General features: G+C 41.0%; 1 protein-coding gene across 2 annotated transcripts in view; it reads left to right on the top strand.

The window, feature by feature from the left end:
- The window catches only part of LOC107584305 (gamma-aminobutyric acid type B receptor subunit 1-like), a 142,394-nt gene that overhangs the window by 88,161 nt on the left and 35,491 nt on the right, over positions 1–18,742 (top strand). For both annotated transcript variants that reach the window (XM_016270873.1, XM_016270874.1), the window contains exons 13-15: positions 3,399–3,644; positions 4,478–4,541; positions 10,468–10,545. In XM_016270873.1, the coding sequence (XP_016126359.1) occupies positions 3,399–3,644; positions 4,478–4,541; positions 10,468–10,545 (388 nt within the window). The remainder of the gene's footprint in view (positions 1–3,398; positions 3,645–4,477; positions 4,542–10,467; positions 10,546–18,742) is intronic.

The raw sequence follows: 18,742 nt of genomic DNA on the forward strand, positions 1-18,742 counted from the left end.
TAACAATGTTTTAACGTTAAACCTAGATAAATGTGCACTGTATCCAATAGTTTGTGTGGAAGCTGAAGCACGCTTTGCAGGACATGGAGGCGCCAGCGCGATCACTTGCGGTTTTTTTCAGTGGATACGCCGTAATTTTTGCTCATAAAGGTAAGAGTAATACATCATTCGTAACTGTAAAAGGTCTACTTTTATTTGTGTGCACTCACAATATCAACAAAACGTTGTGCTTTTATAAAATCAAACATGATGCGCTTTCTGCCGTCTCTTCTTTAACAGGAGCACTTCACAAAAATTAACCGAAACTCAGCGAATACATGCCTCACAGACATGATAAATATATCTATAGAAAGCTTTAAATTACTACTTAACGAAATAATACACATCAAAAACAAAAACTTTTTCATTATGATCATAATCCGTAAAGATGCACTTCTCTCTAAAGGTGCGTCTAATGAAGAGATGGCGAGTCAGGATCGACAACTTCATCCTTGCGACACCGACTCAGAAAACACTAGTTTATTAGTAAATAATTAAAATATATCCTTACTGTTTCCCCCTGACGCATTTATGGTAATTACTTTTGCCGATGCTTTGCGGCAAGCTTAAGCCTATTGTGTGCATTTGAACGCAGAACTGTTCAGCTGCGCTGACGGCACGCTCGCTGCTGCTGGACACTAAACACCGTCGAGCCGCTCTTGACAGTCACAGTAGCACGGTCTTGTGTTGTTTCCACCAGCGTGACAATCTTTTTTCATCACTAATTGATGGATGTCTAAAATATAAAAATAAGGAGAAGCCTAAAACAGGCCCGAGGCCCTGCCCGCGTCTGAACTATGACGTGAAAATTGTCCCGAATTGTCCTCGTCTGCCAGTGGGTGCCCCCCCACGCATAAAAGTGAAACTCCGCCTATGGTTTTGCTGTTACTCTTTTCGAGCCGAAGTTCACAAAATTGGGTGTTATTTATGGGGAGTAGAATTATTTATTTATTTCAATGAATGTAATCGATTAGATATCATAATATTTAGGCTATAATATTATAAATCAGGTTGGTTTGTATTGCTGACATAATATGTAAATGATATGCGTGCAGCCCGCGAGACTTGCACTTGGACCATAGTGTGGCCCGGTGGAAAAAAAGGTTGAGAACCACTGATTTTAGAGCCACGCATGCACACTGTCTGGTCTATCCTGAAAAATATTTTTTTTATGCAATTTGAGCAAAAGAAACAACATTTATGAAACGGTTGTTGTCAGATTTCATTGGTGATTTCAAATATGAAATTTAATTGTAAGCTTGGCGACAAGTTTTGGAGAATTTGATGTTTCCCCATTCAAAGAGATAGGGGTTGCACTTGCATGCCTGAGAGGCGTTTCAAACATGGCCGATGAGTGACATGACTGGCCTTAAAGGGAATTTGTTATATCATAACAGTTGGGTGGACCTTTTTGACTTGCGATAGTAAGCTACCACCCAGAACACCCTAGCAACCACCTAGCAACTGGATTTTGATAGTAAGTTCCGATCAAACCTCATACAAAAACCTCATGCAAATTACCTATACATTCTGAAAATACCATAGAAACCACATAGCAACAGACTGACAATGTCTAAGACCACCTTAGCAACCGCAAAACAACACACCAGCAACCATTAAGAAGCTCATAGCAGCTGCATAGCAACACATTAGCAATCACTAAGAATCCCCTATCAACCACATAGCAGCTGGGAAATGCAAATTACTGCATATTTGGTTTTACATTTCGAAAATAAAATAACTCTTTTAACAACCACTAAAAAAAAACCTTAGCAACCTTAGCAAAAATCTTTATTAGTTAATATTGTGTAGAATAAGTGTTTCAGCTTTTTCTCTATTTTCTGTATTTGGCTTTAGTGAATTACTGTATGCTCTGTATCTGTTGGCCATCAGCCACCCTGCTCTCCACATGTCCTCGTCGGTCATTGAAAAACCCATAATGACTGTCCACCAGTGTCCCGTGTGTTCCCATATGCTGCACGCTTTACAATGACATCATCCTCAGATTAGCGCACCATACGCAAGCTTCATTCTGTTTAGATAACTGGCTCCGTTTCCCCACTGGGAACGTCCCATAACCTACCGTCATATCTTTAGCTGTGCACGTGCTATTCTCAGATCTGAAAACCCGAAGAGTCCCGTTGGGGTCAGAATGCTCTGGTCCAACTGCTGTCCCCCTGGGAGAACTGGATGGGCGGGTGTGAGCTCCAGGGGGTGCTGTCTGGAGCCCACCCAACTCCGGTGCTCTGTGCTGGGAATTGGCTCGACTCATATGTCCCTGCTGTTTTCCTGGAGCCGGATGCTTTACAATGACATCATCCTCAGATTAGCAGATTACCATACGCAAGCTTCATTCTGTTTAGATAACTGGCTCCGTTTCCCCACTGGGAACGTCCCATAACCTACCGTCATATCTTTAGCTGTGCACGTGCTATTCTCAGATCTGAAAACCCGAAGAGTCCCGTTGGGGTCAGAATGCTCTGGTCCAACTGCTGTCCCCCTGGGAGAACTGGATGGACAGGTGTGAGCTCCAGGGGGTGCTGTCTGGAGCCCACCCAACTCCGGTGCTCTGTGCTGGGAATTGGCTCGACTCATATGTCCCTGCTGTTTTCCTGGAGCCGGAGCAATCTGGGCACGTATCCAGACACCTATGCTTCACAAATTATGTAAAAAATTTGTGATAAGATGGCCATGCTAAATTGGCTCAACAACACCATAATTTGTTCCCCTCATCCTCGCTTTACCTTCACTTTGAGGGTGTAATTTTAAGAGAGTCGAAATGCTTCTTGACGCGCAGTTTCTATCCGCACACGTTCTCCACTGTCCATTTGCATCAAGCAATCACCAGATGCCCATCTGCAGCTTGGCTCATTTCCTAAAACGCACCTGTTTGAAGCGAGGAAGGTGCCTCAGCTGTTTCTATAAGGTGTGAAAAATGTCAAGGAAATCGGTTTTCATATGCCGCCGCGATAAGTGCGTGCCAACTCTATTTCTTTTCCCAGTACCCCTTAATGACATGGAACATCTTCAGAGTGTGTGTGAAAGCGGGAGTTTATTTTTGGCGCTTCAGGTCCTGGTGTGTGTGAATGAAGATTTCACACCCAGGAGAAAAGTACCTCCATCTATATGATGCACTCCCACGGTAATGAACTGTAATTGTAACTTACCTTGACCCCTCTCTCGCTTTCTCGCCATCGGAAGTCTGGCGCTTTTTTCAGTTAGGCGCTTCTGTAGCGACAGTGAAGTCATGCATAAAATCCATCATGCATAAGCTCTTGTTAGCGCACTGAGTTTTTCCCATGTGCGTACACTTTCATACGCATGCCAGATAATACCATATGCCCTCTGTTTTGATCCAGACCTCGCAGGAGTTCCTAGCACAGCTGATGTCCAAGCTGGGTGGGAAGAATCCAGAGGAAACCGGAGGGTTTCAGGAAGCTCCTCTGGCGTATGATGCGGTTTGGGCTCTGGCTCTGGCTCTCAATAAGACAGTGGGGCCTTTGAAGGCAAAAGGACGGCGATTGGAAGATTTTAATTACAATAACAAGGACATTACTGCGGAGATCTACCGAGCCCTCAACACCAGCTCCTTCGAGGGAGTTTCGGTGAGTGACAGCTTTGGCTACATAAATAAAGGTTCAGTAGTCATTACCAATATATTTCATATTCAGTGATACACAATTGTGATACCACAGTAAAACTAATATGCTAACTAATGTTGTTATTGTAAATTAAATCTAAAACAAAAACATTTTAGTTAATTGAAATAAAGCTGAAATAAAATAAAATTAATATTAGATGAAAAACTTAAACTCAAAGAAATTTAAAAAAATTTGAAATGTTATCTTCGCAACTAACTGAAATAAGAAGTTTTGTGTAGTAAAATTACTAAAACTGAAATAAAAATAAATAAAAAAGATAAATAGAAATATTACAAAAATAAAAACCAAGAAATATGACATAACAGTTTAAAAATGTAAAAAAATTATGACAATAACAAAACTTAACTCAATGAAGCCTGCTGTATCATATTAAATACCCAATCTTCTAAATTATCGACATGATTAAAACTTTGCTGAAATACTCTATTGTACATGTGTGGGCATCTTTACTGATTTTAATAAAGTAATATCGTTAGTAATATTTCAAGATGAACACTTCCTAGACTGAAGCAACTTAGATTTACTTGATTTTCCATACATCATGTTTAGAAACATCATGTTCAAATTTGAGTTAAAAAAACATGTTAAAAATTATTCAAATATGATGTAATCTAAATATTTACAGGGTAAAACTAAAATTAAAATGTAAACTGAAAATATATTTAAAAAAAAATCTAAATATTGATGAATACCACAATAGCATATAAATAACACTATACTAAAATTTAAGAGAGCGATAGACACCGCAGTATAAAAATGTTTCTGTTCTCTCTCAGGGTCATGTGGTGTTTGACGCCCAGGGTTCCAGAATGGCATGGACCCTCATCGAACAGCTGCAAGGTGAGCAAAACAAAAGTAATTTTATGATTTATTTCCCCCTGAAAACTGTAAGGCACAGATATAATAAAGTGTAAATGAGAGTGAGTGTGGACAGCAGGTGTAGCTTGTATGCATGGTTGCTTCTGCTCAATTCTAAAATGATGAACGACTCTGCGATCAGTGTTCTCGCTCCATTTGGAGAGTAGCACAGGTGTCAGGTAAAACACTGTTTTTCCTAGGTTCAAAAGCTCCAGAGCTGTAATCATTTTGCCAAAGCCAGAGAAACGACTCTTGAATTTTTTTTTTTGTTTTTAGCTCAGTCTTTTTTTTCACAGCTCTCATGCACTCTCGGAAATTTATCAATAATTTTATACTCCTTACGATGCCATTTTTGTTCTTTCCACCAACCACCAAGCCTCATGCACAGATATGGGATATCACACAGGAATACATATATTCTGCCTTCAAAAGCCAACCAGATGAAAACATCTTAGTAGACTGGATTTTATGCAAAAATTGGATTCAGACATGCCTGGCTGCCTTCTTACCTCTGTTTAGGCAGCATTTTTTAGGCTGCGATTTACCACATTCCTGTGTGTGTAGGTCTGATGGTGAGGTTAAAAGAAGTCAATTAATTAATACATTTTAACATGATTTTTATACTGAAACATGAGCACTAAAACTGGTAACACTTTAAGGACCAATTCTCACTATTAACTAGTTGCTTATTAGCATGCATATTACTAGCATATTGGCTGTTTATCAGTACTTATAAACCACATATTAATGTCTTATTCTGCATTACCAAATTTTATATCCATTAACCCGACCCAATACTTAAACTTAACAACTACCTTGCTAACTATTAAAGGTTTAGTTCATTTCCAGATTTAAAAAATGTCCTGATAATTTACTCACCCCCATGTCATCCAAGATGTTCATGTCTTTCTTTCTTCAGTCGAAAATAAATTAAGGTTTTTGAGGAAAACATTTCAGGATTTTTCTCCATATAGTGGACTTCAACAGGGACCAACGCGGGTTGAAGGCCCAAATTGCCGTTTCAATGCAGCTTCAAAGGGCTCTACACGATCTATACAGGTCTTATCTAGCAAAATGATTGTCCATTTTCTAAAAAAAAACAAAAAAACAATTTATATACTTTTTAACCACAAATTCTCATCTTGCACTAGCTCAACCTCACGCATTACGTAATCACGTTGGAAATTTAACACGTGACGTAGGCAGAAATACCGACCCAGTGTTTACAAATCGAACATGCAAAGAAAGTCAAATGCCCTTTACAAAACAATGTTGCATGATTTTGAAGTTGGAAAAGAAAATGAGGTGAAGTTTTTCGCCCTACCCTACCTTTTTGAACTGAAGTACACAGACGAAGAACCAACCACGCAACTTTTCCAACGTGATTACCGCAATGCATGAAGTTGCGCATTGCAGAGCTAGTGCAACATGAGCATTTGTGGTTAAAAAGTATATGCATTTTTATTTTTTTTAGAAAATGACCGATCGTTTTGCTAGATCCTCGGCTGGGATCGTGTAGAACCCTTTGAAGGTGCATTGAAACTGCAATTTGGACCTTAAACCCATTGGCTCCCATTGAATTCCACTATATAGAGAAAAATCCTGGAATTTCTTTTCAACTGAAGAAAGAAAGACATGAACATCTTGTATGACATGGGGGTGAGTAAGTTATCAGGAAATTTTATTCTTGAAGTGAAGTAATCCTTTAATAAGCAGCAAATTATGAATTTATTGAGGGAAAACTCTTAGTTAATAGTGAATATGTGTTCCCTATTCTAAAGTGTTACCCTGAAAGCATTAAATGACATCATGGGGCCTGTATGAAACCAGTTTCCTTAGGACGTGCCCTCATGCATGAAACTAGGCAGCAGCACAACTGACTTTGGGCATATAAAGTCTATATAAAGTCCCAGAGTTCACAGTGCATGGCGGAGCAAAACCTGCACCAAGTTCAAATATCTCTTCATAAACCTGTAATAGAGTTGTGTCAGTGTATAAATGTGGATGCCAGTGTAAAAAAAATGATAGTCTTAAAGGTTCACAGGAGCACAGTGACCTCCATTATTGCTCAATGAAAGGTTCTGAAGCTGCTACAACTCTTCATGAATATGGCAGTTTGTCCAGATTGGGTTTTTGGCCTAGTCTGGCAATGGTTAACAAGAATCCAAGGCCTCATCACAGATGTTTAGAGCTTCTTTGAAGATGTCAGTGTTGTGGGATTGAAAGTCTAACCAGTTAAAAGATTTCACCAAAATGTGAATAAAGCTTGCTCATGCAGAAGTCACCTCTACAATGCTAATGTAGCTGGTAGGGCTGGGCAAAAAAAAAAAAAAAAGATTTTCAATTAATAATTTTTTTAAATGATGTCGATTCAATAATGATTTTGAAAAGCCGTGAATCAATCTTTTCCGGAATTTATTTCAGCAAACATTTAACACAAGATCTGATTTAAGTGAATCTTATCATTAGTCTTCTCCACTAGATGTCACCCTCTTATTTACCTTGCGCGATGTTAAAACGGAAAACCTGTCATTCATTCAGTGCTTATCATGGTGGAGATACTGTTGACAGGAACCAAGAAAAAAACAATGTGCGTGATTTGCAATGCTCAGGTGAAATGCTATAGTAATACTACAAATCTACGGAAGCATTTGACATCATTCATAAGGCGCCATGATTTCCGCAATGAATAAATGGCGGATGGCGCGACACATGTAGTAATCGTTTTGTTTACTACACACATACTAAAGAGCAGATGCTGTGTTTTCAGCAAAACACGAATATCTCCTGCTGCTCTTTATTTTTAACTTTATTTTTAAAGGAATAATAATTTGTTTTCTTTTTAATTTTAACAGTAAACCTCTAAAAGGTAAAAAAAAAAAAAAAAAAAGTTTAATTTTCATTTGATTAGGATAAATTAAATTGTTTTATGCCTTCATTTGATCACCAGAAAAATTAAGAAAAACATTTTATAGGGCCCTATTATTGTTTAAAAAAATTGGACTGTAGAAAGAAAAAGAATAGGTTTAAACTACAGGTCTGTGTTCTTAATTACTTTTTATTAATTCACCATTTGTAAACTGATGTTTACTGTTCATTTTTTAGAAATATCAATAGCATATGTATTAAAACTATATTCACTGAATGTAATAAAAAAATTGAGAATCACATCAAGAATCGAATCGAATCGAGACATCTGAATCGATACCCTTCCCTAGTAGCTGGTTGCCAGGGTGTTGTTGTGCTGTTGCTGATGTGTTGCTGAGTTGTTGCTTTAGTTTCCTAGATGTTCAAATTATGATGAGCAATAATAATAGTGATGTTCGCCTAAGAAAGCACCACTTGAAAAAGGGATTTTGTTGGGCTAAATAGTGTTGTGAACATTGAGTCCATTGCTGGATGGCATTAGTTTCAGAATGAAACTAGGAAGATCTATAGCCAGAGTCAACAGCGAGCTAAGCGGATACAATCTAAATGGTGGAAATTACAGTCTTTTATGTGTTTCTTCTCATGCCTGGATCATACAGCGCTTCCGGAGCCTTTCTTTTCCCTCTTTTTCAAGTCTCCCAGGGGGAAGCCCAAGCTGACTGGAGTAATTATGCTTAATGATCACCTGATAATTATAATGGTTCTCACTTAAGCTAATTTCTGGTTGTTTTGGGGGGTAGAGGTCCTCAGAGCCCTGCACAGATCTCTGATGCCCGCCAGTGTGTGTTTGAGAAAGAGGGAGAGTGTGCATGAAAGAAAACAGAGAATTGGAGCAGGAGGGAGAGAATGTAACAGAAGATAAATTCCTCTTACGGTCCTTGCTCGATCACTGCTGATATGGTGGTACGCAATTACAGCGCTCTCTATAAAGCTGATTTTAAGGGAGAACGACCCTATTGTGCATTCTCATCAAAAGCTCTGCTGATACGCCTGCTGGAATATAAGGATTGATGATGATAGATCTGTTTTCAGTCTGTTTGTCTAATCCAAGTGTTGTTTGGTCTCTAAAGGCTGCCCTAAATCTGATCCAGCCTCACCATATTGATTTACAGCAATGTGTAGTGACATTTCTCTTTCCTTTGTTCCTCCCTTAAAACTTTCCGCTTCCCTGCATCTCTGAAAGTCAATGTGAAATCAAAATTGACCGTTTACTTTTGTAAAACATATTCCTGGTCTTTTTTGTAAATGATTTAAAATATATGACCTTTTCCACATCTGAATGATTTTCTTTTTTTGTTTTAGTTCACCTAAGCAGTGCCGACTAGTTAATGTTATCCAACAGCCAAATAATGTAGTCATTACTTTAGGCTATCGGCAACCTAGCTTTTATAAAACCTTTCCAATTTAATGCTCATTACTTTGAATTTGAGAAAAAGTTACTGCAATAATAGTCAATGATAGATTTGAAAAAGAAGCTAAATACTCTACAGATCTTGACCCTCAGCCTCTCCAGAAGTGGGTGGAATTGGGAATCAGGAACTGATTAACGTTTGTTAAATTTCCACTTTAAAATTAATGTAATAAAAGAGAAGCAATAAATAAAGACAATAAATTAACAGCTTTCTATTGAGTTGCATGCAACAACAAACATTCAGCATGACCAGGGTAGTCTGATTCACAAACAAATGATTCATGACTTTAAGGAGTCGGTCAGAAATACTCAGACTCAAACAGATTTCTTGTTGTTGTGAATCAACTCCCAATTGTCAGAAAAGTTTTAAATATCTGACTCAGACACCGATCCCTAGATATGACTCTGAATTAAGAGAACAGTGAAGCCTTGTTCACATTGACAGCATGGTCATGATGACTTTTCAGTTTTCATCTAATCATCCTCATGTCGTTCCAAACCCATAAGACTTTCATTCATCTTCAAAACACAAATTAAGATATTATTAATATTCTCTCATAATTTTTAGCCATTCAACCAAAATTGTCAAGCTTCTAAAAGCTCATAAAGAGGTCATAACAGTAATTCATATCAATTATGTGGTTTAATCCAAGTCTTCTATATAGACAGTAGACACAATCGCTTTATATGATGAACAGATTGAGTTTAGGTTTTTATTTACATATAAACATTCAAACATAGAGCACATCAAATATGGTAAAGAGAACCTGAAATGTACAGAGTATTACATTCCTCCCAAAAACTTTGCCTTCGCACAGAAAACTGTATTTCAGTACTTTTTTTTGCGGAGAAACTGAAACTTTATTTGGGAAACACACTACTTTTTCAAGGAACGTAAACACACTGAAATATATTTTTTCATCCCATTTCATATTTTTTTTCATTTACCATGTCCCTGTACAAATGTGCTTGTTTGATGCTTGAGAACAAACCCCATTGGACTTGTGCTTCAAGCACCCACATTAGCATTTCCGTTTATCATATTTGATGTGCTCTATACATGTGTGTCAACCAAAAGCATAAATGAAACCTGTTCATGATATAAAGACTTTATTCATATGATTGCAATTTTAATGTTTTAGTTGGATGGACTATCAATTATGAGACAATATTAAAGATCTCTTCATTTGTGTTGTGAATATTAATATTATTAAAGTCTTACAGGATTTGAATGACATAAGGGTAAGTAAATGATGAGAAAATGTTCATTTAAGGGTGAACTAGGCGACATAAAGAAAATGTTTCAGAATGCTGAAATAAAGCGTTGTCTTAAGTGCATGTTAACGGGGTCACCCTGCACTCCCACTGGTAGTCTCCACTTCGCATCTTTGCTAATTTGCATAAAGCTGAATTCCCAGTGGATAAAATGAAGTCAATAACATTTTTTCCCTCCTTAAATATCCTGTCTCAAAAACATGTCACATTATAGAGGAAAAATGTTTTGCAAATGCCATTTGACGTTGACTCTAAACTATTTCTGAATCACACTCTCTCCTTTTCTCTCGGCAGGAGGAAGCTACAAGAAGATTGGATACTTCGATATGACCAAAGGCAATCTCTCTTGGTATGGGAATGACAGGTGGATAGGTGAGGACACATTCGTCTCTCTCATCTCCCATATATGCTCTTGTTTATCACTGTCTCAAGCACTTTTAAACCTCCTCTCACACAATCACTCACATTATTACTCTCGCCGCTCATCTGCATCTCTCCCAGTGTCACAGCCACACGTTCTAGGCCCTGCCCCAAAATGAAGAGAACCACGGCTGACAGGCTGCTACGGGGCGTTAATCAATCAGTCAGTCAAATTCTGTTTAGCATTCTGTCCGTGAGGGCAGCCGCGCTGAGGGAGCTCTGCACGGCTCAACAAAAAAAGACAAATGAATGCCATTAGAAAACCGCCAGGAGTTAATTCCAATCATAAATTGAGCAAGCGCACTGATAAAAATTGCATGCAATATACAATGAGTGATGGTTTCATGTAATCTTTTTTATTGTATTTGATGACCAGTTCACGCTCAGTGTTGCTGATGGTGCATTGAGAAGATTCCAACTGACACCTGAAAACAACACAAATCAGAAACGGCCCGGGCTGCCTCCCAGCACGTGCTAACCTTGACTGGACGAGCACGAATCGTCCAATCAGCACAGGCATCACGACATGCCTCAGCTGATTGTCATTGCCTGTTATTTAAACTCTCACAGGCTCCGAACAGAGCTTGCGGTTTTGAATAACATCCTTGAGCTTTGTGATAGCAGCCTGGGTTTGTTGGTTTATTATATTGGCGGTACGACGCCACATCAGCGTGCTCATTATGTGACCATTTCTATGCCTAGACATTTCCCTAGATGTGCTCTAGGTGGGCTTACGCTGTTTTGAACTTGCTTATTAGCTTATTAAAAACTCAGCGAAGCACCATGGCAACTGAAGCACGTCGGCATTGCGAAATGCGCTAATTGCGTTTTTCACAAGCCTTTCTGGGGAACCTGTTTTTAATTTTTTTACCCAGCTTGCAACTGGGAATTGTGCCCACAGCATTGTCGTATACCCCAGGTGGCTTGCAGAGTCTGGCACCTTTAACTTTTGCGTTAGTTGTCGATGATAGATCTCTTTGGAGGTCATCGCTTTAACAGCAACCCTTGACTGTGCCAGACTGCGGGCCGCAGCGAGTCTGACGGTGAGGCGAAAGGTCGCCGTTGAGGTGACGAGGTGAGCAGCAATGTGAGATCATCAGAAATAGAAGATGCTAGACTTAAGTGCCGCCCATCACCACTCAACTTTTCACCTTGCTGCAGTGGTCACTGATGCTCCCGGACGGCGTATTCCAGAGAGACGGCAGCGTGTAGAGCAAAAAATAATCAGTGCTGAAATAAAGGCCTCTTGAAGGAGAGGGTGACTTTGCTCCAGATTGGACGGCACGTGTTGACCAATCGTCGCTCGTTAGGATATTCTCCCTCTCGTTCATACCCACTGCAAAGTGAAGGTTACGTCCCTTCATCTCCCAGCTGAGTGGGAACGATTTTGTTTGACTCTTTATGTTCAATTGTTTCTCGCTGTTACCCATCCACTTCACTGGCCTCGCTCATTCTCTCTCGCTCTCCCCGGTCGCCCCTGACAACCACTGCATCTGCGCCTTGTTCTCTCATCACTGGGTCTTGGTCGTCATGGAAACATACTGTTCCGATTCCACCATCAAGGACAGGGAGGGGTATTAAATAGCATGAGCTCTCTGTCCCGATGGATGCACACACATTTACAACCACGTTCATTGTGGACCTGAATTGCATTAGAGACACCTTGAAATCAATATTTTACCGTATTTTCATTTTTGGGTGAACTATTCCTTTAAAGAGTTAGTTCACCCAAAAATGAAAATTCTGTCATTAATTATGCACCCTCATGTCGTTCCAAACCCATAAGACCATCGTTCACCTTTGGTACACAAATGTAAGATATTTTTGATTAAATCCGAGAGCTTTCTGACCCTGCATAGACAGCAATGTAACTACCATGTTCAAGGCCCAAAAAGATAGTAAGGACATCATTAAAATAGTCCATGTGACATCAGTGCTTCAACCATAATTTTATGAAGCTTTGAGAATACAACTCTTGTGAACGCGCCGAAGGCTGACACGGAAGAAAATAAATCGTTGAATAAAGTCGCTATTTTTGTTTTATTTGTGCACAAAAAGCTTCATAAAATTAAAGTTGAACCACTGATATAACATGGACTATTTTAACGATGTCCTTACTATGTGTCTGGGCCTTGAATGTCGTAGTTGCGTTGCTTTCTATGCAGGGTCAGAAAGCTCTTGGATTTCATCAAAAATATCTTAATTTGTGTTCTGAAGATGAATGAAGGTCCTATGGGTTTGGAACGACATGAGTAATTAATGACAGAATTTTCATTTTTGGGTGAGCTATCCTTTTAATGCACATAACTGGTCTTATCTGAGCATGTAAACAAGTTTTCATCATAATAATAGTGCACTGTCTCTGAAATGACTTCACTTTTTGGCTCACCATCCCCAGCTACGTTTTACAATCAAATCAATTACAAATTAGATCCAAATCAAGTTTCACACAGAAATATTTCACTTTATGGAAGTAAATGGGTTTCAAACCCCATTTCATGTATAATCGACACCCGACCGACTGCTAATGTCTATGAATTGTGTTATCTGAGTAAATGCGTTCACTCAGTTCCTCAAGGACTGCAGCTCCACACGGATCGCAAGTTAATTTTAACACCATAGCAACACTGCAACGTTAACATTCTGACCTGAAACACCATAGCAACCACTTTCTATTTCCACAAACCACTTAAAACTCATGTGTCGTGCCATATCACATCCTGGGTCTGTCTGTTAAGATTGTTCCAGCATCAGTGCAGCTCCACGCTGTTTCCCAGCATTCCAGGATCCATCAGTTGGCCGTCTTGTGCCCCGAGCAGTCGCGTTCGGTTGGATCTCCTGCTCTCCTTTAATCAATATCAGCGAGATCCACGAGGGAGATGGCCTTACGTGAACTTCTAATTAAGACAGACAGTTGCTGCTCTTATCAGATGCTCTGGTGAGGGGTTCCGGTGGGACCGCATGGGCAATATGAGTCCTGGAGCTGGGCTTTATAAAAACGATCAGCTCGAGAGATAGATGTAACAAGGCGTGTGGTCCCCAGCCAATTTGTCACTCACAAAAGAATGTGACACCAGTGTACGTCTTGTGTGCTGTCCACCCATTGAAGGAAGCTGACCACAATGCACCCTGTTGTCCTTTGTTTTTGCCAATTGGCCAGCCGATTACCCATCTGGAGGCAGTGAAACAGTCTGCGATGGCATCGCTTCACAGAGACCAGAGGGGGAGAAGCTTTAGTCAATGGTAGTGAGGTGAAATTCAATAGCTATCGCTCTCTCTGCAGACTCTGAAATGCAGCCAGTTTATCGAGAGAGAGAGAAAGAGAGGCAGAGAGGGAGGTAAAGTGACTAATTTGTGGCTCTGAAAATTCCTTTCATTTTCTAATTTTCTTTCTTTTGCTCAATTGTTTCATTATTCAAATATACACTATTATTGCAAAAATAAGTAAAAGAAAGGAAGTAAATAACATGCTATGTAAGTTTAACCATTTTTAAGTATTATTTATATACTATTGTTTGTGTTTTTACTAGGGCTGTCAATAGATTAACATTTTTAATAAGTGATAAGTGTGGGATTAATCCCACAAAAAGGGTGCGATTAATCGCAATTAATTGCACACTTATCATGAAATTAAGCATATGTAATTTATCTTGCTTAATACGTAAATTTTGTCATTATTTACTATATCAAGCAAAGTAAACCAAAAGATTGAAGGATGATTCTCACAAAACTGTATTTTCTGCAAGTTTATTTCAAGATAAATTTAGATATCTTTTCAAAAAAAGTATACTCGGGAGACTCCAAAAGGACACTAAAGAACCAAATGATGTAAGAAGTTATAATTGATACATTTGTGCACACTGACTGAACACAGCAACATACACAAGACAAATCAAAACATTATCCTGAATGTGTGTGGAAACAACGGGAATGTACTGAAATGTGTCTGTGCATGAATACAACATTTGTATTTGTATCTGTGCGTCAAGAGCGCTTAAACACGGTCTATCAGACTCACGTGTGCTTACGACTCCTGTACGTCACAGCAATTGTCTTGCTTGATTGCAATCCTCAACCATCAAAACTCAAACATCAAAAGAAGCTGATTTGCTTTATCCAGCCGAAAAAACGTAGTTTGCATATCATACAGTGGTGGGATGTTTTGACGTTACGTTCAGTCTGTATTTCACACTGCGCGACGCGTGAGTGATCTCTCGCGCTCTTCAGAAACAATCACAGAGCTTGTGTTTTAAAGCGAAACACACTGAAATTAATCATTCACTGAAAATGCAACGCGAGTATCTATTCTCTCCGCCATCTCTTATGTAATCAGCTTGGTTTTCTTTACATTAGCCCTGTTTTGGACTGGTTGCTTGAATGGATTCGCTTGCTGGATCACTGGACTGAAAACTTTCCCGGAGTTTAGCAGCAATAGGTTGTTTGCAATCACGTGATTCTGATGACGCGCGAAATGCAACTGGAGGGCAGGAAGTGATTTTTCTCCATAGAAATCACTAACAAAACTCAAAATGCCTGTGTTTTGCGTTGTTTATGGATGCTCAAATCGACCAAACCGAGAAACCACAAGGAGCTTTTATCGTGTACGAAAATATGTTGTTTATAAGGGGGAAAAAGTCAAGAAATTGACTGAAAAACGCAGGAAAAAGTGGCTTGTAAACCTGCGTCTGCGGTCGGGAGGAGCGGAGCCGGATAATGCTCGTGTGTGCAAATGATTAATATAAGATATAATAATATATTAAGATATTAATAAAGAAATATATAAATAGATACAGGGTGACACAGTCAGAATTCACTGAATGCTAAACGCCACACATAGACACAATGTAAATACGATATTATTTGCAGTTCTGAGAGCTTCATATCACGGAATCGTGAGATTGCGATAAATTGAAGTGAGTGACAGCTTTTTAGTGATTAGCGTTATATGAACGCGCTATTTGCTAGCTTTCTAGGCTATAATCGATTCAGAATTTAAATAAAAGTTGTTTTACGTGCTGCTAACAGGACCAACAGCCACAAACCCTGTAACTTACATGCAGCAAAGTTTCAGGAGTGACATATTCCATTATCGCAATCTCACGATGTTCCTTTATAATCAGTGAAGCTCTCTGAACTGCAAATAATATCTTATTTACATCGTGTCTACGTGTGGCATTTAGCACTGAGTGAATTCTGAATGCATGAGAGGTGGCAGCCCAATCTATTTATATCTTTATTAATATCTTAATATATTATTATATCACACAAACATTATCCGGCTCCGCTCCTCCCGACCGCAGACGCAGGTTTACAAGCCACTTTTTCCTGTGTTTTTCAGTCAATTTCTTGACATTTCCCCACTCATGAACAACACATTTTCGTACACGATAAAAGCTCCTTGTGGTTTCTCGGTTTGACCAATTTGAGCATCCATAAACAACGTTTCGCACGTCATCAGTGACGTCATGTGCAAACAACCTATTATTTGATTGCAAACAGAGAAGCGAAATCGGGAAAAAAGGTTTAGAATAGAAATTGTGTTTCAGTAATTTTTCGTTAATTGCATTAAATAATTTTAATGCGTTAAGGGTTTTGAATTAATCGCATGCATAAACGCGTTAACGCTGACAGCCCTAGTTTTTACTGAACTACTCGTGTGCTATGAGAGGACCATCCTGCCGCAGCACAAACATCTTCCGTCGAAGACCCTTTAAAGAAGGCCTGAGAAGAAGCCACTGCTCTTGTAGAATGAGCACGCACCCCTAGAGGCGAAGTCAAGCCACGCGCCTCATAGGCCAAAGAAATAGCCTCCACTATCGAGTGTGACATCCGCTGTTTGGTGACAGCAGAACCTCTGCTCTTACCACCAAAACACACAGAACAACTGATCAGATCTGACCCCTCCTTGGCTGGGGGAAAAGCCTCCAGGACCACTTGCTGAAAGCGAAACGGAGTTGAAGCGACCTTCGGAACATAATCAGGCCTAGGTCGCAAAAAGACTTTTACCAGTCCTGGTGCAAAGTCCATACACGAAGGACTAATGGAGAGAGCCTGCAGGTCCCCTATCCTCTTAAGGGAGGATAAAGCCACCAAAAGAACGGTCTTGATGGTCAGTAACTTCTCTGACACCGACTCCATTGGTTCAAAGGGATGGCCTGTCAGGCCCTCCAACACAATTGATAAGTCCCAAGAAGGAACTCGGGCTGGACGGAAAGGCCTAAGCCGTCTCGAGCCCTGCATAAAACGTGACACCAGGGTGTGGCGACCAACCAAAGCACCTCTTACGAGTGCATGTCCTGCCGATATGGCCGCCACGTACACTTTAAGAGTGGCGGGGGGGAACCCCTCAGAAAAACAAACCTGAAAAAACACCAAGGGCCACGCCCATAACCTCCATAATTCCGGTCGAGGATGCCAAATCATGCCCCGAGCTTGTGTCAACAGATCGTGTCTGAGGGGAACCTCCCATGGAGGGCCGGCCAGCAGACTGACCAGGTCCGAGAACCACGACTGAGTGGGCCACCGCGGGGCCACCAGCAACAGGTGCTCCACTCTTTCTGATCGTATTCTGAATAGGACTGCTGGGAGCAACCGGATTGGGGGAAAAGCATAAAGACTGGTCCTGGGCCATTCGTGGGCCAGAGCATCCAGACCTAGAGGCGACAGGGGAGACAGGGAAAACCAAAGCGGGCAGTGCGTAATCATGCTCGAAGCGAACAAGTCCACTTTCGCTCGGCCGAACCTCTGCCATATAAGATCGAGTACCAAATCTCGATGTATCCGTGCCTGATCCTGAGATTGAGCTAGTATTAGCCAATTGTCCAGGTAGTTCAAAATTCAGATGCCCTGGAGCCGCAACGGGGCCAGAGCTGCGTCCATGCATTTTGTAAACATTCGAGGAGCCAAAGCTAGTCCGAACGGAAGAACACAGTATTGGTATGCTTTGCCCTCGAAAGCAAACCTGAGGAACTTCCTGTGCCTCCTGACGATCTGGATGTGAAAGTATGCATCCTTTAGATCGATGGTCACAAACCAATCTCCGGATTGGACCTGAGACAGAATGGACTTTACTGTTAACATCTTGAACTTGCTCACTCTGAGCACAAGATTTAGACGACGTAAGTCCAAAATCGGACATAAACCACCATCTTTCTTGGGCACAACAAAATACCGGCTGTAGAAGCCTGACTCCATCTGAGTGGGGAGTATCTCCTCTATAGCCCCTTTCTCTAGGAGTGATACGATCTCCTGACCTAAAATCGAGGCGTCCCCAGGACGTACTGTCGTAGGAAGAACCCTGCTGAAAGGAGGTGGCCCTTTCCAAAACTGGATAGTGTACCCGTGTCGAATGGTGCGTAGTACGCACCGTGAAATATCGGGCAGGCGTCTCCACGTGGCCCAGTTGTCTGCCAGGGGTCTTGGGTGTTCTATGGTTGAAACATAGACCTGATTTTCTCATATAGGATCCCGAAGCACCTGAGTGGTGGGAAAAACTATAATGGGAAGATGTCCGATTGTTCTGTTGGGCCTGCCTACTGGCCCAAAAGTGGGAGCCTTGGAGGCCATCATAAACGGGCCATGCTCGCATGACCCTTGGGCTTTTTCTCGAACTCTGAAGGCTGGAACGCACAGAGTATCCGAGGAGGTGCTCGTCGTAAGGACTCGAACTAAAACTGCCCGAGGCGCAATATGCGGTGGGACCATCAAGATCGGAGTCGGGAGGCCACAGCGAGAGAGTCGAATACGCTTGTGCGGTTCGTACACTCTCTCTAAAGGAGGGCCTGGCCTCCGAAGACGAGCAGAGGAATCAGGAACTGCTATTAGGGGCCTGAGGACGAGAGGGATTGGCCATCGAACTGAGGTCTAACCGCTTGCGTTGTCGTGTGAAAGCCGGTGGGCGAGACCTAGGACTCCAGTCCTTACGAGGGGGTAACCTAGGCGATGGCTCATGCCGCTGGACCTCGCGGTGCTGTAAAGACGAAGAGCGTGAGCGAGCCGCAGGTGGCTGACGCTCCACTTCCCTAGCTCTGCGAGGGATGAGTTGACGGAACGCAGCGGACTGCTGTTTCGCTGCTCTAAACTTCTCCACGACCGTAGTGACCAAGTCTCCGAACAGACCGTCACTCGAAATGGGGGCATCCAGGAGAAA

The sequence above is a fragment of the Sinocyclocheilus grahami genome, unplaced genomic scaffold (genome assembly GCF_001515645.1).
Source record: "Sinocyclocheilus grahami isolate Dianchi unplaced genomic scaffold, SAMN03320097.WGS_v1.1 scaffold58.1, whole genome shotgun sequence".
Taxonomy (NCBI): Eukaryota; Metazoa; Chordata; class Actinopteri; order Cypriniformes; family Cyprinidae; genus Sinocyclocheilus; species Sinocyclocheilus grahami.